At 43.6% G+C, this 24,765-nt stretch overlaps 1 protein-coding gene across 1 annotated transcript in view; it reads left to right on the top strand.

Annotated features, from left to right (window-relative positions):
• LOC148479707 (uncharacterized) overlaps window positions 1–24,765 on the top strand; it is a 181,134-nt gene that overhangs the window by 134,459 nt on the left and 21,910 nt on the right. The window contains 4 exon segments of the mRNA XM_088454408.1: window positions 5,472–5,582; window positions 5,629–5,905; window positions 6,886–7,091; window positions 7,428–8,448. Of these exon segments, the coding sequence (XP_088310534.1) occupies window positions 5,472–5,582; window positions 5,629–5,905; window positions 6,886–7,091; window positions 7,428–8,448 (1,615 nt within the window).

Raw genomic sequence — 24,765 nt, forward strand, 5'->3', positions numbered from 1 at the left:
GGTGTCCTGTTATTATTTATATACAGGTAGAGCAGCATGTCGTGTCCTGTTATTAATATTTATATACAGGAGAAGTAGACTTTGATGTCCTGTTATTATACAGGTGAAGTGGCCTGTGGTGTCCTATTATTTTTAATATTATTTTAGAGGGGGAACAGCCTGCAGTGTCGTCTCGGCCGGAGTCGGGTCACCCTGTCGCAGTGGGGCTGCAGGAGCAGCCCCTAAGCTTAATTTTAAAGAAGAATTTTTTTTATTTTTGTCTGTTTTTTTACACTGTTTAGAGCGGCAGCATCAGGCTGTCCTTTAGGACGTCTACGGTGCCGCTCCTATACCCCGCTGGCACCGTGATGCCAGTACAGATCTGGGGATCGCGGCGGGACCCCAGAGTCTGTGCTAGCCGGGCTCTGGGGACTCCCTTCGACTGCTGCCGGAAGCGACGGGGATCAGGTTTGCCGCAGGTAACTTAAATGCAGTCGGATGCCTCCGGTCTCTGGGGACAGACCGGAGGTACTAGCAGCGGCGGGCTCCCCCTCTAAGAGGCATACCCCATGTGACCACTAGACCACCAGGGTGACAGGCTGGAAGCGGGACTGGCAACCCTGGGGTTAATTGCTAGCTAGGGGAGGCAGCCTTCCCTGTCTAGCGGTTCCTCCCCTCAGCTCAGCGCGCCTTTCTACTCGGGTCTGGCGTCGCTGAGCTGTTCTTATCTTGTGGCCACTCCTCCTCTGAGGTCTTCGGCGGCCATCTTCTACATGGTACAGCGCAGATTTCCCAGGCGGTGCGTGGTCCAGTCCCCCTGTGTACCTCTCCCCTGCTAAAGGACAGTGTACACAGCGCTATAGCGCTCCCAGACACTGAATCTGGGCGGTTGATTGTAGCGGAAGGTGCAGTGAGTACTAACTTTTCTGCATTGTATGTGACCATTGCTAGTGCTGCCTGTCTGTGACTTATTCTCCATTACTGTCAGCTTATACCTATCCCTTTCCTTCTCCTACTGCCCGGCAGGTGTGTGGGGGAAGGGTGTTTTTCTGTGTACCTCGCATATATAAAACACGTATGTGTGAGGTCAGTCACATACAGTTGTGTGCTACACAGTACCATATTGTGGGCTATTTGTGTTGCATGCTGGTGAGTGCGCGGGTGTTAGCACCATAATTCCTCTGGTGATACGTTTTCATTGAGAATTTACGGTATCATGTCTGATGAGGAGACTGAGCGCTCCGTGGCTCCTGTGTTGGTTTCCTGCAGACGCTGTTCTGCAGGGGTTGATAGGGAGGATTTATCTCAGTATGGTCTGCGCGGGCGGTGCCAGCTGGTACCTGGCCCCTCTAAACCCCCTATAGCGCAGGATTCTCCTTGGGCGATGTTTTCACAGGTGCTGGCGTCAATTGCGGACCGTTTATCGGTCCCTGCAACGGTCCCTTCTAGGGCGTTGCCCCAGACCACCATCCCCCATTCCCCAGGTATTCCGCAATTATTGCAGTCTCCCCCTGCATCCCAGACTGTGGGTCCAGGTACGGGGCTGTCTGTGTATGTTCAGTCTCCCCCTGTGACGAAGCAGTCTCTGGTGCCTTTTCGGAGTTTTCCTCAGGCGGCTCCTCCACCTTTTCGGAGTTTTCCTCAGGCGGCTCCTCCACCCTGGGTGGATGTTCTCTCCAGCTCTGTACAGAGTCAAAGTGATGTGCCACCAAAGGCGTCCAAGCGTCATGTCGTGGGTTCACTGATGGCGCAATTGTCGGACTTGGATGTGTCTTCAGATGACGGAGAGATTCATGAGGACTCTGATGCCATGGGCCAGGAGGTAGAGACTAGGGGCCTCATTCAGAGGCGGTCGGAGGATGCAAGCGGTCGCTCAGAAACTGGGCGGCCGCTTGCATCCTGACCGCCCGCCTCAGCTCAGACCGACCCACAGCTCTAATGACCGCTCCGGTGATGGTCGCGATGGTCACAGACCATCGCGACCATCGGGGCTTACGACGAGGCCCTAGGGTAGGGTCTCCCTTGTCGTAAGCCCCGGAGAGCTTCTGGCTCTGTCTGAGCCGGAAGCTCTCCACTGACATCACTAGTGATGTCAGTGGGGCCTCCCCCAAACGGTAGGCGTTCCCATGGGAACGCCTCCGTTTGGGCTGCCACCCCCCCGGCTCGCCTTCCAAACGGGGCGAGCTGTCAATCAACATCGACAGCTCGCCCCCTTTGGATCGAGACCGCTACGACCGGCGCTGTCGGTCGTAGCGGGTCTCACGATTGCGCACGACGGCACCGGAGCCGTCGTGCGCATGCTCTGTGGGGGGCCATCGACCCGGTCCGAGCGCATCGGCGCTAACGACCTGGGCTGAATGACCCCCTAAGTCCTCCATTAATGTGCCAGCATTGGTTAGAGCAGGTGGGCTATCCTCCATATTGAGGATAGCCCGCCTCTGTTCCAGCCTCAGTTAAGGCTCATTCCACTCGGTCTGTGGGTCCTTCTTAGGCTGCTAGACGTGGTGCCTCTGCTGTTCAGCTATGTAAGGCAGCCACTTGGTCTTCCATTCAGACATTTTTGAGGTTTTATGCGTTTGACAACTTTGCCTCTCAGGATGTATCCTTCAGGCGCAGGATTCTCCTTTCTGCACAGGAGCGTCCCCGCCCTTAGTTGTACTGCTTTGGGACATCCCCAAGGTCAACCCTGTGGACCCCCTATGGACCCTGAAGTAGAAAACAAGAGGTATGGTAAGAACTTACCTTTGTTATCTCTGTTTCTACGAAGTCCATAGGGTCCACAAGGCACCCGCCATGACGCACCTAGCTTCATATGGGCTGTGTGGCTGGTGACAGGTTTTTCCATCTCCCATTTCTGTGAGTATGGTTTTCTTGTGTGTTCCAGTCTTCCTTCTCTCTGTTTAGTCTCTTCCTCCGGCCTTGGCTGCTTACCAACTGAGGTACCTGTGGCTCGGGGGCGGGTATAGAGGAGGATGGACCCAAGTGCATCCTGGGAGCAGTAAAAGCTTTAACTGCGTGGTGCCCGTGGATCCAGATCCAGCTATATCCCAAGGTCAACCCTGTGGACCCTATGGACTTCGTAGAAACAGAGATAACAAAGGTAAGTTCTTACCATATCTCTTATTATTATATTGGGGAGCAGTCTGTGGTGTCCTGTTATTATTATACAGGGGGAGCAGCCTGTGGTATCCTGTTATTATTATACAGAGGGAGGAGCCTGTGGAGTCCTATTATTATACAGGGGAAGGAGCCTGTTGTGTCCCGTTATTATTATTATTATTATTATTATTATTATTATTACATTTGTGTTACAGGGCGAGCAGCCTGTGGTGTTCTGTTATTATTATTATTATTCATGGGGAGCTGCATATGGTGCCCTGTTATTATTATTTTATTATTATTATTATTATTATTATTACTACAGGGAGAACAAACTGTGGTGTCCAGTTATTATTATTCTATAGGGGAGCAGTCTGTGATGTCCTTTTATTAGTTTTATACAGAAGAAGCATCTTGTGGTGTTGTGTTATTATACAGGTGGAGCAGCCTGTGGTGTTCCATTAGTATTATTACTATTATTAAACAGGAGGAGCAGCCTGTGGTGTCCTGTTATTATTGTTATATAGGGGAAGCAACCTGTGGTGTCCTGTTATTATTAATATAATTTGGAAGCAGCCTGCGGTGTCCTATTATTATTATTATTATTATTATTATTATTATTATTATTATTATTATACTGGGGGAGCCTGTTTTTGTTATAATAATAGTAATAATAATAATAATAATAATAATTATTTTTTTTTACAGGGAGAGCAGTCTGTGGTGACCTGGAATTATTATTATACGAGGGAGCAGCATGTGGTTTCCTATTATTATTATTATTATTATTATTATTATTATTATTATTATTATACAGGACAGCTGCCTGTGGTGTTCTGTTGTTATTATTAGTATTAATATTATAGAGGTGAAGTAACCTGTCGTGTCCTATTATTATTATTATACTGGTGGAGCCTGTTTTTGTTATAATAATAGTAATAATAATATATATATATATTTTTTTTACAGGGAGAGCAGTCTGTGGTGTCCTGGAATTATTATTATATGAGGGAGCAGCATGTGGTTTCCTATTATTATTATTATTATTATTATTATTATACAGGACAGCAGCCTGTGGTGTTCTGTTGTTGTTGTTATTATTATTATTAGTATTAATATTATAGAGGTGAAGTAACCTGTCATGTCCTATTATTGTTATTGTTATTATTATTATTATTATTATTATTATACAGGACAGCAGCCTGTGGTGTTCTGTTGTTGTTATTATTATTATTATTATTAGTATTAATATTATAGAGGTGAAGTAACCTGTCGTGTCCTATTATTATTATTATTATTAGTATTGTTATTATTATTATACACTGGGAGCAGCTTGTGGTATCCTATTATTATTATTATACACTGGGAGCAGCTTGTGGTATCTTATTATTATTATTATACAGGGGAAACATATTGTCATATCCTATTATTATTATTATTTTAAAGGGGAAGCAGCCTGTGGTGTCCTGTTATTATTATTATACATGGGGAGCAGCCTCTGGTGTTCTTTTTATATTATTTAACAATGGAGCAGCCTGTGTTGTCCTGTTATTATTATACACGGGAACAGCCTGTAGTGTCCTCTTATTAATATGTTTATTATTATTATATTATATATTATTATTATACAGGGGAACAGCCTATGGTGAGCAGTTATTATTATTATGGGGGGAGCAGCCTATGGTGTCCTGTTTTTATTATTATACAGGGAAGCAGCCTGTGGTATACTGTTATTTAAATACAGGGAAGCAACCTGTGGTCTTTTATATTTATACAGGAAGGTCAGCCTGTGGTGTCCTGTTATTAATATTTATATACAGGAGGAGCAGCCTATGGTATCCTTTTATACAGGTGGAGCAACCTGTGGTGTCCTGTGATTATTATACAGATATATGTGTATTATGGATTATTATTATATATTATAATTTTATTTTTCTTATACATTATTATATTATTATAATATTATTGTAAAATAATATATATATATATATTTACATATAGTTATTATACTGCTGGGAAGGGGATATTATACAGTAACACCAAGGGATGTTTCTGGGTGATGACTGTATCATTGTGTGTATCAGATTCCTATAAGATGTCAGGATGTTATTGTCTATGTCTCCATGCAGGAGGGGGAGTACATAGAGGAGCACAAGGGTCTGTACAAGGACTTGATGATGGAGAATCACCAACCCTTCATATAACTGGGTAAGAGGAGACTGTCATTTATTGTACAGGGGAGAGCAGGTATGGGCCCCCCCTATATACACATCACCTGATAATCATATATATACAATGTACTCAGTCACTGTGTGTCTCCAACAGATGGACCCAGTAACAGAAATACCCCAGAGAGATGTCCCCGTCCTCTGTTTTCACAGGACTGTATAGAGAAGACTGATATAAAGTCAGAAGATATAGAGGGAGAAGAAGAGATGTATGTGACTGATATAAAGGCAGAAGATATAGAGGGAGAAGAAGAGATGTATGTGACTGATTTGAAGGCAGAAAATATAGAGGGAGAAAAAGACATATGTGACTGATATAAAGGCAGAAGATATAGAAAGGGTAGAAGATATGTATGTGACTGATATAAAGACAGAAGATATAGAGGGAGAAGAAGAGACGTATGTGACTGATATGAAGGCAGAAGATATAGAGGGAGAAGAAGAGATGTATTTGACTAATATAAAAGCAGAAGATTTAGAGGGAGAAGAGACTTATGTGACTGATATAAAGGCAGAAGATATAAAGGGAGAAGAAGAGACATATGTGAGAGGTGATCAGCAGTGTAAAGAAGCTGAAATCCCTACAGATATCAGCACAGGTGGGTAATAAATGCTTATTAATGAAGTCACATATTCTCCTTGCTCAGTCACTACAGCAATCTCTCATCCAACACCCTCCTCTGTCAGTACAAACTAATGAGGGAAATGTATCTGCCCAGTGGGTGAGTCAGCAGCCATCAGCCCCTATTATACTCCAATTCTCTCCCTCACATCATGTCACTGTGTGTTACCAGCCCAGAGATCTGACCAGTCTCCTCCTCACACTCTCTGGTGTATCTCTACATCAGGAGCCATCAGTCCCTATTATACTTCTGCTCTCCCCCTCACATCATGTCACTGTGTGTTACCAGCCCAGAGATCTGACCAGTCTCCTCCCCACACTCTCTGGTGTATCTCTACATCAGGAGCCATCAGTCCCTATTATACTCCTGCTCTCCCCCTCACATCATGTCACTGTGTGTTACCAGCCCAGAGATCTGACCAGTCTCCTCCCCACACTCTCTGGTGTATCTCATTCATCGGGAGCCATCAGTCCCTATTATACTCCTGCTCTCCTCCTCACATCATGTCACTGTGTGTTACCAGCCCAGAGATCTGACCAGTCTCCTCCCCACACTCTCTGGTGTATCTCATACATTAGGAGCCATCATCTCCCTCTCACATCATGTCCCTATGTGAAAGGTCTTACTCTTAAGCCTCACTAAAGTCACTTATATCGTGATATGCTGCCATCGTCACTGCTAATTATACAATGGTTGTAAAGATGTCTGCCTAGATATAGTATACCATGTCATGCAGGATGGGGTGGGATGTACTAGGAATGGAAGCGGCTGTCTCAGTTTTCTGGCACATGAGTGTATATCGATATCATTATATTTTGGAACTAGTTAATGATGTATATATTACTTTACATCTGCCCTTTTTTTTCCAAATTGGGGACAATTCACCATAGTCTTTATATGTATAATGAAACTTATAAGCAGACATTCATATCTCTGTATGTGTAATTTATTCCCAGCAGATGGATGTAGCAGCCGGAATGTCTCAGAGGATCTTCTCAGTTTAACTCAAAATGGTGAAATTGATGATGATGACATCACCCGAAATTCTCCAGGAGAAAACTCAGTTACCCCAATTATACATCCAGTACCTTACAGTGCAGATATATCACCTGCTACCTCTGATCACGGGGAATGTTCTGCTAACTCAGATATTGGTGCATCTGTTACATCTTGTACGGTAGATAATATATTTCCTTCTATAGATGCCAAATGTTTTACACAGAACACACACCTTATTACCCATCAGCCAGTTAATGCAGGTGATAGGCCATTTCCATGTTCTGAGTGTGGGAAATGTTTTACAAAGAAATCAACTCTTGTTAGCCATCAGAGACATCACACAGGTGAGAAACCATTTCAATGTTCTGAGTGTGGGAAATGTTTTACACAGAAATCACATCTTGTTACACATGAGAGACGTCACATAGGTGAGAAACCATTTCCATGTCCTAAGTGTGGGAAATGTTTTACACAGAGATCATCTCTTGTTCCACATCAGAGAAATCACACAGGTGAGAAACCATTTCCATGTTCTGAGTGTGGGAAATGTTTTACACAGAAATCAGCTCTTGTTATACATCAGAGATGTCACACGGGTGAGAAACCATTTCTATGTCCTGAGTGCGGGAAATGTTTTGCACAGAAATCAGAACTTGTTACACATCAGATAATTCACACAGGTGAGAAACCATTTCCATGTTCTGAGTGTGGGAAATGTTTTACACGTAAATCCGATCTTGTTATACATAAGAGAAGTCACACAGGTGAGAAACCATTTCCATGTTCTGAGTGTGGGAAATGTTTTATACAGAAATCACATCTTGTTAGACATCAGAGAAGTCACACAGGTGAGAAACCATTTCCATGTTCTGAGTGTGGGAAATGTTTTACACATAAATCTACTCTTATTATACATAAGAGAAGTCATACAGGTGAGAATCCATTTCCATGTTCTGAGTGTGGGAAATGTTTTACCTCGAAATCTGCTCTTATTATACATCAGAGACGTCACACGGGTGAGAAGCCATTTCAATGTCCTGAGTGTGGGAATTGTTTTGCACAGAAATCAGCTTTTGATAGACATCAGAGAAGTCACACATGTGAGAAATCATTTCTATGTTCTCAATGTGGGAAATGTTTTAAACAGAAAACATATCTTGTCATACATCAGAGACGTCACACAGGTGAGAAACCATTTCCATGTTCTGAGTGTGGGAAATGTTTTGCACATAAATCAGAACTTGTTGGACATCAGATAATTCACACAGGTGAGAAACCATTTCCATGCTCTGAGTGTGGGAAATGTTTTACACAGAATTCGTCTCTTGTTACACATCAGAGAAGTCACACAGGTGAGAAACCATTTCCATGCCCAGAGTGTGGGAAATGTTTTGCACAGAAATCACATCTTGTTATACATCAGAGAAGTCACATGGGTGAGAAGCCATTTCTATGTCCTGAGTGTGGGAAATGTTTTGCACAGAAATCATATCTTGTTATACATCAGAGAAGTCACACAGGTGAGAAGCCATTTACATGTCCTGAGTGTGGGAAATGTTTTGCACAGAAATCACATCTTGTTACACATGAGAGAAGTCACACAGGTGAGAAATCATTTCCATGCTCTGAGTAAGTAGAGTTACTAAGGTGTTACTTTGTAAGTGAGAATATTTATCCAAAGACTAAATATTAGTAAACATAGTATTTATCCTGTTATAGACTCTTGTTTGAACTATTCACATCTATTTTCCATTGTGGCCTAATTTCAGTTACTGTACAAATTTCATTCTTGTGTATTTGTTAATTATCTTCTGAAACCTGATAGACAAGTTCCTGCAATAAACCTGCCCCCAATTCATATTTATACAGTAAGGAGTCTAGGTTCACCGAGGAATATGATGCTATAAATGGACATTTTAGGCCTGATTCTAAGCCCTAAAAATACAACCTACGTGTGGATGCCCAGCATAGACACAATCACTGAGCTGTATGTCATGCGTGTAAGATATAGCCACCTCAGAGTCATTTGTAGTTACTCAGAGATATAACTAAGAAAGACGCTTTCACACCATGAGGACTGTCCTTTATGTGGGGGCTCCGGATGGAGTTGCAGTATGTATAAGCGTGTCTGTATGAGACAATGCTCTCTGTTATCTGAGGAAAGAAGAGGCTTAGAAAGATATTTTTCAAAATTCCTTTTGTATCCTGGATTCTGAGCTGGTGAAGGGGTTTTGATAAACCTGATCCCTGCTGTTCCTGCCCTACACATTTATATTTGTGCCTCTTTCCTTTGATCTGTTATAGTTTGTGACTTTTGATTTGATGGGGAAGAATTCCCAGCAGTCGGCCACTGTGCGGCTGGAACGATTTTCCTGTTCAGGGGCTGGGGGTGTTTTAGGAACCAGCACTTCTGATACTTCATCTCGCTCCTCTCAACCCTCCTTTCTGCGTGCTCCTGACCCTCCGTTGGAGCCTGAGATCACTATGTAAAATTTAATGCCGACAATCACCTCTTCAGGAAAAATGCTGTCTGGCAAGATTTCTGAGGTCCATGTGGAACTTTCACACATCCGTCATGATATGCAGACAATGCAAGAGCGTGTTGGTGAGGCCGAGATCCGCATTTCTACTTTGGAAGATGTCACTGCTCCGGTTGCGGGACGGCTTCTGGCACTGGAGTCCCAGATGGTGGCCTGTCGCACTAAAATCTCTGATATTGAGGGCCGACTTCGCAGAAACATTGTTCGATTTGTTGGTTTGCCCGAGAAAGCGGAGGGTTCCCATCCAGAGACGTTTATGGAAAAATGCCTTGTGGACACCTTTGGCAGGTAGGATATCACTGCCCAATTTGCAGTGGAAATGGGGCACTGTATTGCTACCAGGGCTCTTCCTCCTGGTGCTCCTTCATACACTTTTATTGCCAAGATTCTGCATTTCAAAGACAGAGATGCGATCCTTCATCTGGCACAATTACGTGGTCCTTTGGAATACAATGCAAATCGGGTGGCTGTGTTCCTGGACTTTTCTGTGGATGTCCAAAAATTTAGATCTTAATTTGTTCAGGTTAAACGTCGCCTCCGTGATATGGGCCTTTCCTATGCCATGTTGTTTCTTGCATGTCTGCATGTGATGGCTGGTCAATCCCATTTCTTTGATTTCCCCCATGAGTCTGCGGCATGGCTGGAGCTCAGGGGATGTGGCGGTGATGCTCCTCTGGACTGACCTGGACTTGCTGTCTCATCAGATGTGCTTGTTTTTTTGAGTGTTATTTTTTTTTCATTGGACTCTATTGTAATACTATGTTCTTGGATATGACTAGCCTTATGTTTATTCATTCTACTGCACTCTGTACATTGCTATTATATTGAGGTATTTGTTGTATTGCAACCTTTCGGGTCTGTTTTTCCAGTGTGCTGGGGTGGGCAATTTTGCCTTCGGCCTTGACAATACTTTGTTTTTCAACCAAGGTAAGACTTGCACCCCCTCTCTTACCCCTAAAATTAACTAGGGTTTGTTAGTTTTTGTAGATATTAGGTTCTGGGGTTTGTAGTTGGTAGGTTAGGGATTTAGGTATACCAAGTTGGGATGGGTATACAGGGTGAGGGGGGGCTCTTCTTGGGGTCATTGTATGGGATTTTATTTAATGTTTATATTTTTTGCCAATTTTTGGGGTTATTGTTTAGGATTTTATTTTTTGTTTCTATTTTATGCCATTGTCGTGTTTTACTCAAAACTGTTATGCTTTCATTTTTTATATTTTCAGTTTCTACTGTGCCTTTTCTCTACTGTGTCTGCCATGTCTCGCTGGGTGCCTCCATCTGTGCTGTTTCAGGTGTCTGTGTCTCCTCCTCCCACTGTTGTGTGGCTACCCCATAATGTCTACTAGCTTGTGTTCCTCGCTCCGTTCTCTCCTGAAATGTCTGGGGCCTCAATGACCAGGTCAAGCACTCTTTAGTTTTGAATCAGGTGAAAAAGGCTCTGGCAGATATTATATGTTTGATGGAAACATACTTGGTGGGTGGGAAAGTCTTGGCTTTGCGTAAACCTTGGATAGGCTGGGCCTATCACTCCACACATTCCATGTATTCTAGAGGAGTGTCAGTACTTGTCCTTAGAGCCCTCAGTTTTGTGCTTGATGATGTTATGATTGACCCCCTTGAGTAGATATGACTTCATTCGGGCATCTAGTCACTCCTCTCTACTCCATATCCTTGCTGTTTATACCCCCTTCCTTACACTAGTGAAGTCCTGAAAAATTTTGCTGAATTTATTTCTTTGACCCTTGATACCGTGGTTATTTCTATAGGGAATTATTTAATAATGTGTTACACCCTACCTTGGATAGGTGGCGTGAGAGTTTGGTTGTGCCTGGTCCCTCACCCCATTCTTTTGCCAATTTAGTGGAGGAACTTGGTTTGGTGGATATTTGGCAGGTTCGGCATTCTCACCTGGCTCAGTACTCTTGCTTTTTAGCCTCTCATAATTTTTTTTTTTTAGGATTGATCTTGCTCTGATAACCGTGGTGGCTAGTGACGCAGGTTGTTGAGGTGGTGTACCGGTCATGTGGTGTTTCGAATCATGCCGCTTTAGTTTTGGCTATTGATATTGCTGCCTCACTAGGTCACTCTTTTTGGAAGTTCAATCTTTTCTGGCTCACCTTGATGGGTGCTGGTTCGGAATCCCAATGGTGTGATTTTTTTCTCTGAGAATACCGGTTCTGTTTCTTTTGATATTTTGTGGGATGCCTTTAAGTCTGTCCTACGCAGTTCTTTAATTGAGAGGGTGATAAGTATCAAAACTTTTCATAGGAAAAAGAAGGGGAACTTGGAAATCATTGTAAACTGCTTGAATAGCAATATCTGTCCTCTGGCTCTACTATTGCTAGATCCTCCTTTATGGAGGCTGCTAAACTATTATCTGATTTTCTTTTAGATAAGTCCAGAAAGCACCTGCTATTTGTTTAACATAGTCATTATTCAGATTTGGATAAATCTGGAGCTTTCTTGGCTATTCTTTCCAGGGAGGTTTGGCCTGTTACAGTTATAGCTTAAATTTGGGACTCTTTAGGTAATTTGCACTCCTCTATACCTGCTATTGCGAATGTGTTTTTTGAGTATTTTGCTAGTCTTTATTGTTCCCAGGCCCACTATACTTTGGAAGTTACAAGAATATTTGGGACATACATCCCTCCCATCCATTTCCTTGATTCTCCATTTACTATAGAGGAAATTGGGTTGGCTATTTCTTCGGAGGGGGGGATAGGGCCCCAGTGGTGGACAGGATTCCTATTGAGCTCTATAAAAAGCATACCCTTTTCTTTTTCTCTAGACTGCTTGACCTTTTTAATGAACTATGTAACCTAGGCTCTCTTCCCTATTCTATGTCAGAGGCCATTATTGTTATGATTGAAAAATCTGGCAAAGACCCTCTTGATCCTGGCTCTTATCGCCCAATTTCCCTTTTTCCACAGATCTTAAAATATTGGCTAAAATGCTTGCACTTAGACTTAATAGGGTGATTGGTGAGGTTGTGCATCCTGATCAGACAGGTTTTATGCCGGGGAAGTCTACCTCACAGAATCTTAGGAGATTGTATTTGATTTTGCAGCTGGCAGACTCAATTGATGACGGGGCAGTGGTAGTGTCCTTGGACGCCACCAGGGCATTTGATTCTTTGGAGTGGCACTATCTTTGGGAGATTCTGCTGTTTTGGGATGGGACCTAGATTTATAGCCTGGGTTAAATTACTATATTCTTCCCCTTTAGGGTGGGTCAGCATTAATGGGTATGTTTCTCCTTCTTTTCACCTCTATAGAGGTACAAGAAAGGGCTGTCCTCTCTCTCCTACCCTTTTTGCCCTAGCCATTGAACCTTTAGCATGTCTTATTAGAAGTCACCCAAGCATACACGGTATTCGGATACAGCAAAGGGTCGACACGGTGGCTCTCTATGCAGATGATATGCTGCTATTTTTGACTGATGCATCTGAGTCGTTGGTCACCCTCCTCTCCGTGCTAGATTCTTTTGGACAGTTTTCTGGGCTGCACATTTACTGGAGTAAATCTTGCATTCTTCCTGTTCATGGTCCTTCCTGTCCTGTTGGGGCTGTGAATACTCCCTTGAATGGATCTCCAGGTTTAAATATTTGGGAATTTGGATTACATCATTTATGTTGGACTTTCTCCCATTTAATGACCGGCCTCAAGTTGACTCTTTGAAATCTAAGTTGCACATTTGGAATAACATCCCTTGAACATTACAGGTCAGGTGAATTTGGTTACAATGATAGTTCTTAACTTTTATATGTTTTCCAGCAGGCCCGTGTTTATATTTCTCCTCGTATTCTTTGACTGATATATTGTCTTCTTTAGTATGGCCAAATAAACAACGTTGAATTAAACTGAAGGCTCTATGTAGGCCGAGAGGGTTGGGTGGCCTGGCACTGCTAAATTTCTGCATTTATTATTTGGCTGCTCAGTTAGTCCATTTGCGGGGATGGGTTTTGGGTCAGGAGAGCCAGGAGTTACCTACTGTTTCTAGAAGATGTTCCCCTTTGCAGCTCTTACTTGACAACAGTTGTCCTGGGGAGAAGCCACTGGTCACACAGGCTCATACATTGTGGAAACAGGCCCGTACTTTAGTGGGGGCGGTAGGTATTGACTCTGAATTGTCCTTATGGCATTCTTCCGCTCTTGGAAATCTGGCCCTATTTGATGGCAGCTCTTTGTGGTCCAGGAGGGGGGGGGGTCTTCTCCCTTGGACATTTGTATAATGACAGGGTTTTTAAAACCTTTGCTACTCTTAAGATTGAAATTGGGGTCCCGAATTCTGTTTTTCCACTATGTACAGCTTCAACTTGTCCTATCTCTCCAGTTTTCTTCTGGCCCTCCACAATTTGCTCCTGATCCTGTTAAAGCATTGTTGCAAGTAACTAGTGATAAGAGATTGATTTCCAGAATTTACACCTACCTCCTTACTGTTAACTCAGATGATGCCCTAGCACTGCTTAGACTAAATGGGTGGAGTGGTCTTTAATGTTGAATAGTCCTCTGTCTGCCACCTCTGCAGTGCGATTTCAACAGATTAATTTTTTTTATTACACAGGGTGTATCTTACCTCTTTACTATTGAGTAAATTTGGGTCTGGTTCCTCTGACAGTTGTCCTAAATGTTCAACTCCACAGTGCTCATTCTGGCATCTCCTCTGACCAAGTGTTTTGGTCCTGAGTCACCAATTGACTTTTATTCCCTAAAATGTGTATTTTTGGTTTGGGTCTCCTGGACAGGGTTAATCACTTAACGGGCCAATACATAATTAATGCATTGACTCTGGCATAAGTTTGTATTGCCCGCACTTGGATGGCATCTAGGGGACCGACTTTTGCAGAGTGGTGTAGGCTGATGAATGAAGTTGTGGGGCATGGACGATTTTTAAATACTAAGCAAAATTTTATTCGCAAATATGATTGTATTTGGGGAACATGGATTGCTTCTTCCCATTCTGTTGCTGAAGGGAGTGGGATTTCAGATGCTGATGGGTTGGCACCCGGCAGGGCGACACAATGTTTTGGTATTATAAATCTCTACTTGTATTTTTTCTGCTGTTTTTGATGGTTGAGAATTATTGCGCAGATATTTTAATTATGATCTATTTTCATGGGTTCATATGATAATGGCTGTATACTACAAATGTTTTTTATTTCTTTTTTTCTCTTTTAGGTTTATTGGGGGTGGGGGTATTTTGATTTTTGTACTGTTTTTTTTCTGTTTGGAAAAAACCTTTTTCATAAGTAAACTCAATAAAAAAAATTGTATAGCGATATTTTCATACAGGCTACATTGTAATTTTATTTTTCTGTCTTTATATTTTGAATTTTTTATTAAATTTTTTTGTAAAAATACTGTTATTATAGGACTGTATTTAGTGTCTATGTGTTTGCTAGATGTGGATAGGTATGATATAACTGAAATGGTTGTGGTGTAATGGCATGGCTGGTTCTGGGAAGGACTAAACATATGAAGGAGGAGAGACCACTAGGTAACAGACACCGCACCACTGAGGTTACTTATACAGGGTCATGAAAAACTTTTAGCCCCCTCCTGATTTCTTCTAATTTTTGTCTATTAGTCACATTTAAATGTTTCAGATCTTCAAACATAATTAAATATAAGACACAGACAACCTGCATAAACTTAAAATATAGTTTTTAATTTAGAATTTCATTTATTGAAAGAAAAATGTTATACAACACCTATATCACCCATGTTAAACATTAATTGCCCCCCTAAATGTGAAAACTTGGTGTGCCACCTTTAGCAGTAACAATTGCAATCAAAGTTTCTCCAATAGTGCATCATGCAGTCACTACAGAATCCAAATGGACATCTCAGGAAATGCAGACCCTACTCACCTTAGTTACTGTCAGTATTTGAGAGTCCCCCATAATATACAGAATGGGCAAAAATGGTATCTATGGAAGAGTTGCAAGGTAAAAACCACTGCTAGCCAAGAGGAACATCAAGGCTGGTCACACATTGATGACCCATAATCCCTTTCTGCTATTCTGTGGACTGATGAGCAAAAACTGTTACTCTTTAGAAGACACAGGTCCTCCTGCTACATCTGGCACATGGTAGTGTGATGGTTGGGGGATGTTTTCCAGCTTCAGAACCTAAGTGACTTGCCATAATAAATGGAATCATGAATTCTGCTCTCTATCGAAAAGAGGGATAATGTCCGGTCATCCGTCCATGATCTGAAGCACAAACACAATTGGATTATGCAGCAAGACAATGATCTGAGGCACAAGAACAAGTCCACCTCTGAATGGCTCTAAAGAAACAAAATTAAGGTTTTGGAGTGGCCTAGTGAAAGTCCTGACTTGGATCCAAATGAGATGCTGTGGCAGGACCCTAAATGAGACATTCATGCTTGAAAACCCCCCATTGTACCTGAGTTAAAGAAATTTAGCAAAGAAGAGTCGGACAAAATTCCTCCACAGTGATGGGAAAGACTGATCTCCAGTTATCGGAAGCGTTCAGTTGCAGTTGTTGCTGCTAAAGGTGGGACAATTGGTTATTAAGTTTAGGGGAAGGGGGCAATTAATGTTTCATATGGGTGATGGAGGTGTTGGATAATTTTTTTCCTTTAATACATGAAATGTTAATTTAAAAAAAAAAATTTATTATATTTTGTATTTCTCAGGTTGTCTTTGTATTTAGTTTTGTTTGAAGATCTGAAATAAGTAACAAATATGCAAAACTAGAAGAAATCAGCAAGGGGGCAAAAACTTATTCACACCACTGTAGCTATCACAGAGGGCTAAATGTGTGTGTAACATATACAGTGCTGTGTGTGCTGGGTACATTTATCCAAAAAGGAACATTGTGATCACAGTCTGTGTAATGGGTACAGATCCTGCCACTTCCACCTCAGTTGGATGGAGACAAAGCAGAAGATAGTTAAGAGATTGTAACTATACAGTGGATGTAAAAGTCTACGCACCCTTACAGATATTACAGACATATGTGATGTCATCCTGACATCAGCATAAATCATATCTGACCTTTTCCTGCCTCTACATAAAGTGACCCAGCAGCCTCCACACCCTGCACGTCAGGAACAATTAGACAATTTTTAGCAAGAAGCAAAATAAAAAAGTAAATGATGGGACGATCGCTCTGTGGTTACTCAGCGACATTTATTATCATGTCCAAAGGTAATTATATATCTACCAGCAATAAAAAGTGATTGTGATTAAACTGGAATAACTGCATTAATGTAAACACTTGGCTGCTGATTTTTATCATCAATTCTGGGGGTGCAGGAAAATTAGCTAATTTTGGGATAAGGTCCTCTCGTTCATTGGCTCAGTCACACATCTTCATCTTGGGCACGACCCTTTGGTTATGCTTTGTTGTCATTTTGAAAATTGGTAATTAGGACCTAGGCATACTGAGGCCCTGATTCAGAGCCGGACGCTCTGACAGAGCGCTCGCTCTGAATCAGGGCCGTCCCTCCCACTTTTTGGAGCGGCCTCCTGGCCGCTCGCATAGCTGTGGGAGACCACCCACAGCTATATCGAGCGGCCAAAATGATGGTCAAGACCATCGGGCTTGCGACGAGACCCTGGCTCTATCAGAGCCAAAAGCACTCCCACTGACATCACTAGTGATGTCAGTGGGGCCGGCCCCAGACGGAAGGCGTTCCCATGGGAACGCCTCTGTCTGGGCAGCCACGCCCCCGGCACACCCACCAAAGGGGACATGCTGTCAATCACCATCGACAGCATGCCCCTTTTGGTGCGAGACCCATCGTTATTCGGGTCTCGGGCATGCGCACAACGGAGCCGTCTCCGTCGTGCGCACTTGGGCAACATCGACCCGCTTGAGAGCGCTCAGCGCTCGCAAGCGGGTCTGAATCAGGCCCTGAGTTTCTCCCACTCCATACCCTGGTTTTGACAGCTGCCGAGAAGTTAATTATAAAAACTTGGACTGTGGCCACCTTCACCTTTTCTGGGCACAGTAGAACCCATATTACTCCATATCCTACATTTTGATCGTAGAGCCACATTACCAGATATAGAGAAGGGGATTATCTGCTTTTACACAAAATGGGGGTTGTACATTGAAACCCCAGATACATCTACTCAAAATCATGTTAGGAAATTATCTGAAATGACAACTTGGTATCTTTATATACAAATTTCATAACATCTTAATTTCTTATTTGGTCTATCTACTTTGCTGCAGTGTTTCTGCTGCGGGTGGAGCGAGGGAGCTGGAGAGTAAAGCCATCATTTTGTTTTGTATCTCTAATAAATGTGTTCATGATGAGTGCGGTAATACCATTACGGGTATGACCATTATTATTATGTTTTTTATTTCTTTTATTTTCACTTATTATTCGTATACCCTGTATTTAGATTACTGTATACTTAGGTTTTATTCTAGTTTTTTTCTGCCACAAAATAATCTGTCCCTTTTTTAACTTTGAATGTTATTTCATTTCTTCTGTAGACAGATTAATCTGTATTTTTGAACTATGTGTGGAACCTTGTAATCCTGTACTATTCTACATTGTCTTTACCTTTTATATTGGAATTCCTAGTATATTTTGCATATTGGTTTCTGACCTATGATGGTTTTCACAATTTTTTGTATATTTCTTTGTGTGCCAATAAACACAAAAATTGTTTGGAAAAAAGAAAAAGAAAAAAGTGATTGTGATTAAACCCAAGTACAGATCAGCTGTTCCAGTATGAAGTCCTTGATTACTGGGATAGTCTGCAAGGAGCTTTCAAACATCTATGTGATACATGTTAAAAGCCATTACATGTACCATGGAGAATTATAAACACTATCATCAATAGGGTGGAAAATGTAGCACAACGGGAACATTCCTATTATTAAGACGTTCCTCTAAAGTTGATGACAAGGAGAAAACTCATCACAGAATTACTGAGAGGACTCAGTGGCGTAACCGGCAGGGTTTAAGGTGGAGTGACTGCTCCCACTCCCTCTGATGAAAATATGTTGGCACCTTGGTAGCAGGCAACTAGGCGAGTGAAAGGCAAAAATGGAGGCTATCACAGGACTATGACATACAAAATCTCTGCCCTTCCAGTAGGTGAGAGGGATTGGAGGTGATCATAATACCTGTGGGGGGTCAGGGTCTGGGGAATGGAGGGTGGTTAAAAATATTACATAGTAACCTAATCTTTTTGTAATAAAGCTACGAGTCTCGTTGTAGTGGGGATCATACGAAAAACACCTAGCATATAGTGCCCTCTTAATAAAAATAAATAGGCTCTAATCCTAGTTTACCCTGGTGCTTAGTAATACCCACCACCATTGCTTGAGATGCCTATTCCAACTTCACTCCCTATCTGGTCAAAGACTGACTATGGTGCGTCACACTGGTGGGAAGGTGTACAGGGAGCTGCTAGTCTGGAGTCTGCATGCTGGGGGACAGGGATAGCCTGCTCTTCAGAGCCCCAGCAATGAGGGCAGACCATATGTTTAACCCCTGGTGCGCTGCAAAGGGGGAGAATGACGAGCTGCACACTGGGATGACCGGGAAAGGTGGCTCCCAGTGTGGCAATTACCAACAGCAGTAAGATGGTTAAAGTCCCGGCACTGGGACAAGTATTACAAATGTGTATATATAATAAAATGTGTTTTACCATATTTTTCCATATAGCGCTGTAGCTGGTACATAAAAGCCTTGTAGTGCAGGTCACCAGGCACAACAAATGTGTGTATGTGTATATAATATGTATATTGTAAAAGGGTTTAAATGTATACATTTAGGTAAAAATTGCACTTACCTTTTTTCCCAGGAAATCCATGGGATCCAGAACCCTCTGTGGGCTATTGGATCCCCAGCCCCATTCCAGGAATACAGACTGTCCTCCCTTGCAGCCTCCTCCTGCAGAGTGGTATGAGGAGGTGTATTAGGAGCTGGCCAATGCAGCCAGCTAATTCATTTCGGGGAGCTCCAAAGAGCTCAGACTCGGTTGTTAGGAGACTGTTGGCTGGGGATCTTGTCTGCCTTGTCCATGAGCCCTGATTCTGATAGAAGAGGTTCTAAGTCCCCCTAGCAGAATCTGGGAAGTATGTTTTGGAGGGAACCTTTCCCCCCTTCCAGACGTACTTGCACCTGGGTGTCAACTAGCATGGCAGGTGGGCTCAGGCAGAGGAGAGACCACTCCCCACAATGTTAAAAGGGGATGTAGTTTATAGTCCGGTGGACTAAATGCCGCCGCTCTATATCCCGACTGGAGAAGCCTGACAGGGACTTGAGCCTAATCCCGATGCTGGAATGCCAGCCCGAATGAGGTAAGTCGGCACCCTTAGTGTTAGCCACGGGGAGGGTTAGGTTTAGGGAGTGTAGCAGAGTTAGGTTTTGAGGGGAGTTTAGGATTAGGCACCCCTAGGGGGTAGGTTGGGGTAAGGCACCCCCAGAAAGGTTAGGTTTAGGCACCACCCCATGAGTGTTAAGGTTAGGCACTCCTAATAGAGGGTTAGGGGAGAGGAAAAGGGAGGGTTAAGGTACTTCCCAGCCAGCATTGGGAATTTCATCCTGTCAGGATTTGAACCACTATTTCATACACAACCCTTTAAAATTGCCAGGCCTTCCCTTACTGGGCACAGTGCACTCGCACCCTTCCTCCATCTATTGGGTATACTTAGGATGCCAACCCTAAGCTAGCACCACCTCTCTCCATTACTGGGCACACTAATCACAACCCATTACTGGGCACTCTTATCACAACCCATTACTGGGCACACTTCACACCCCCTCCCCTCCATTACTGGGTACACTTCACGCCCCCTCTCTTGGAACTGCGGATTGCTGAGGCTACGCTGACCCAGAGCAGTGATTGACAGGAAGTGCCATTTGTGGGTGGTGATGGGGGTTGGGGGTGAACACAGGGGTGCCAGTGCCTTTCAATGCCGTGGCTACGAGCAGCCATAGCACTGATAGCGTGTGGCTGGAAGCAATTTCTGAGTAAGGTCAGGGCTTGTGTAAGAGTACACATGGGTGCAATGTTACCGAGGGTTTCGCTATGTTCCCCTAGTATACGGATGATGTAAGGGGAAGTGGGCGTCCTTATGTCTGGTTGCGATCGCATTGTGAATGCAACATTTACATATCACCGCTGATATTAGCAACTGTGGTGCATGTGTATGAGCAGAATAGTGATTCAGACCCTTAGCTCCCACTAATATTGGGCACACTTGGTACCCCCCTATTACCGGGAACACTAATCAACACAACCATTACTGGGCACACTTATCACCCACACTGTGTACTGGGCACACTTATAAGCCTGCATACCAGGCACACTAATAGCCCCCTTACAAGCAACAGTAACCACTCCCATAAAGGGCACACCTGTCACCCCCCCCCCATACCGGCCACAGCTATCACCCCCCCATACCGGCCACAACTATGCTCTTGCAGAGGGGATCATCAGCTGCCACTGCATCTCTCCTGGGGGCCCCGGAGTCCATCCCGGCCTGACACTGCCTGTAACCCCAGCTCCGCCCAGCACCTGACGTTAGGATAGTGATTCCAGAGGTGAGAATCTTTCTGTGCGTTCCACAGGCAGGAAGTAGTATCTGCAGCTATTTCTGGTTATTTTTTCGGGAAAAAGCAGAGAGGAGACCTCACTGTGTCCAGCATCCGCAGGTAATGTGCCTACTATACAGGGGGAGCAGCCTGTGGTGTCCTTCTATACATGGGGTTAGATAGTGGAATAAACAGCGCTCCACACGAAATGTATATATGTGTGGGAGCTGCTTGACAAGCGAGAACTCCTGTCTCGCAGAGATATAATATTTATGGATACAAAACATATCAAGCGCTACACCACCATGGATCAATGTGACAGAAAATGTACTGGTATCAATATTAATATAAATCAACGCAGTGGATGGGAATGTAATACATCAACTAATGATCATTATAATATATATTACTTGTGACTCATAGATGTAAGACACAGTTGTTAAGATGATGTCCTTTACTATTTAAATAAAGTACACAAAATTACAATCAATGCAAAAATGCTATACAACACACTTGTAATGGCAGTATTAAGATGATGGCAACAGTGCTGGCAACTATGGTATGTGTATACCGAGAATGGCTGCATCTGCAGTAGATTTAGATAGTTCCTACTATAACAGTCAGTATCCTTATGGCTGGTGTGTGAAGGGATCACGGCGTCCCGTGATCTCTAGGGGTAATGTTGTATTGGAGTACAAGTTCCACTATAAGTAAAGTCTATCTCTGTTGTTTATACCGTTGGCCGGGATGTCTTCAGGCTGGAGGGGGGATGAGTGACCGCGTGATTGGTGAATTTCCCAGACCTGCTATCCACACCGGGAATCCAGAACAGCAATGCGCTGCTATAGGAGTCACATGCCGCTTGGTCCCGCTTGGTGAATGTGCAACGGTCTGGGCAGGAAGCGCCTGCCGGCTTGGGTGCATAAACCATGTGCCGGGTGCTCCCTCCACACGGCAGGGGAAAAACGTACCTGATCTGCCGCTGTGTACGTCATCCTCCCACCTCCTGGGTGCCCTGGTCCTGGGTTGCAGTCTTCAGTCTTCCATCCCCCAGTCCCGACTACGTGACATCGTGATTAGAGACATCTCTAGAGAACATTGGGGCTGCACGAACATCACATTTGCACGGAGGTAGAAGACTGAAACACAGGACCAGGACACCCAGGAGGTGGGAGGACGACGTACACAGTGGCAGATCAGGTACATTTTTTCCCTGCAGTGTGGAGGGAGCACCCGGCACATGGTTTATGCACCTGAGATCATCTACATGCTGTCTGGGGGGGTGAGAGGGTCTGGGGATGTCACAGTGACATCACTAATATCTATAGTAATACAGGGACATGACTAGGGAGGTGATGGGATCTAGGAGTGTAACAGTGACATCACTTATATCTATAGTAATAATACAGGGACATGATTGGAGAGGTGAGGGGATCTAGGGGTGTCACAGTGACGTCACTTATATCTATAGTAATAATACAGGGACATGACTGGGGAGGTGAGGGGATCTGGGAGTGTCACAGTGACATCACTTATATCTATAGTAATAATACAGGGACATGACTGGGGAGGTGAGGGGATCTAGGGGTGTCACAGTGACGTCACTTATATCTATAGTAATAATACAGGGACATGACTGGGGAGGTGAGGGGATCTGGGAGTGTCACAGTGACATCACTTATATCTATAGTAATACTACAGGGACATGACTGGGGAGGTGAGGGGATCTGGAAGTGTCACAGTGACATCACTTATATCTATAGTAATACTACAGGGACATGACTGGGGAGGTGAGAGGATCTGGGAGTGTCACAGTGACATCACTTATATCTATAGTAATACTACAGGGACATGACTGGGGAGGTGAGGGGATCTGGAAGTGTCACAGTGACATCACTTATATCTATAGTAATAATACAGGGACATGACTGGGGAGGTGAGAGGATCTGGGAGTGTCACAGTGACATCACTTATATCTATAGTAATAATACAGGGACATGATTGGGGAGGTGAGGGGATCTGGGAGTGTCACAGTGACATCACTTATATCTATAGTAATAATACAGGGACATGACTGGGGAGGTGAGGGGATCTGGGGGTGTCACAGTGACATCACTTATATCTATAGTAATAATACAGGGACATGACTGGGGAGGTGAGGGGATCTGGGGGTGTAACAGTGACATCACTTATATCTATAGTAATAATACAGGGACATGACTGGGGAGGTGAGGGGATCTGGGAGTGTCACAGTGACATCACTTATATCTATAGTAATACTACAGGGACATGACCGGGGAGGTGAGGGGATCTGGGAGTGTCACAGTGACATCACTTATATCTATAGTAATACTACAGGGACATGACTGTGAAGGTGAGTGGATCTGGGAGTATCACACTGGCATCACTTATATCTATAGTAATAATACAGGGACATGACTGGGGAGGTGAGAGGGTCTGGGAGTGTCACAGTGATATCACTTATATCTATAGTAATAATACAGGGACATGACTGGGGAGATGAGGGGATCTGGGAGTGTCACAGTGACATCACTTATATATCTATAGTAATAATACAGGGACATGACTGGGGAGGTGAGGGGGTCTGGGAGTGTCACAGTGACATCACTTATATCTATAGTAATAATACAGGGACATGACTGGGGAGGTGAGGGGATCTGGGAGTGTCACAGTGACATCACTTATATCTATAGTAATAATACAGGGACATGACTGGTGAGGTGAGGGGATCTGGGAGTGTCACAGTGACATCACTTATATCTATAGTAATAATACATGGACATGACTGGGGAGGTGAGGGGATCTGGGAGTGTCACAGTGACATCACTTATATCTATAGTAATAATACAGGGACATGACTGGGGAGGTGAGGGGATCTGGGAGTGTCACAGTGACATCACTTATATCTATAGTAATAATACAGGGACATGACTGGGGAGGTGAGGGGATCTGGGAGTGTCACAGTGACATCACTTATATCTATAGTAATAATACAGGGACATGACTGGGGAGGTGAGGGGATCTGGGAGTGTCACCGTGACATCACTTATATCTATAGTAATAATACAGGGACATGACTGGGGAGGTGAGGGGATCTGGGAGTGTCACCGTGACATCACTTATATCTATAGTAATAATACAGGGACATGACTGGGGAGGTGAGGGGATCTAGGAGTGTCACCGTGACATCACTTATATCTATAGTAATAATACAGGGACATGACTGGGGAGGTGAGGGGATCTGGGAGTGTCACAGTGACATCTCTTATATCTATAGTAATAATACAGGGACATGACTGGGGAGGTGAGAGGAGCTGGGGGTGTCACAGTGACATCTCTTATATCTATAGTAATAATACAGGGACATGACTGGGGAGGTGAGGGGATCTGAGGGTGTCACAGTGACATCACTAATATCTATAGTAATAATACAGGGACATGACTGGGGAGGTGAGGGGATCTGGGAGTGTCACAGTGACATCACTTATATCTATAGTAATAATACAGGGACATGACTGTGAAGGTGAGTGGATCTGGGAGTATCACACTGGCATCACTTATATCTATAGTAATAATACAGGGACATGACTGGGGAGGTGAGGGGATCTGGGAGTGTCACAGTGACATCACTTATATCTATAGTAATAATACATGGACTTGACTGGGGAGGTCAGAGGATCTGGGTGTGTCACAGTGACATCACTTACATCTATAGTAATAATACAGGGACATGACTGGGGA

Source organism: Taudactylus pleione, unplaced genomic scaffold (genome assembly GCF_031769625.1).
Source record: "Taudactylus pleione unplaced genomic scaffold, aTauple2 ptg000614l, whole genome shotgun sequence".
NCBI classification, from domain to species: Eukaryota; Metazoa; Chordata; class Amphibia; order Anura; family Myobatrachidae; genus Taudactylus; species Taudactylus pleione.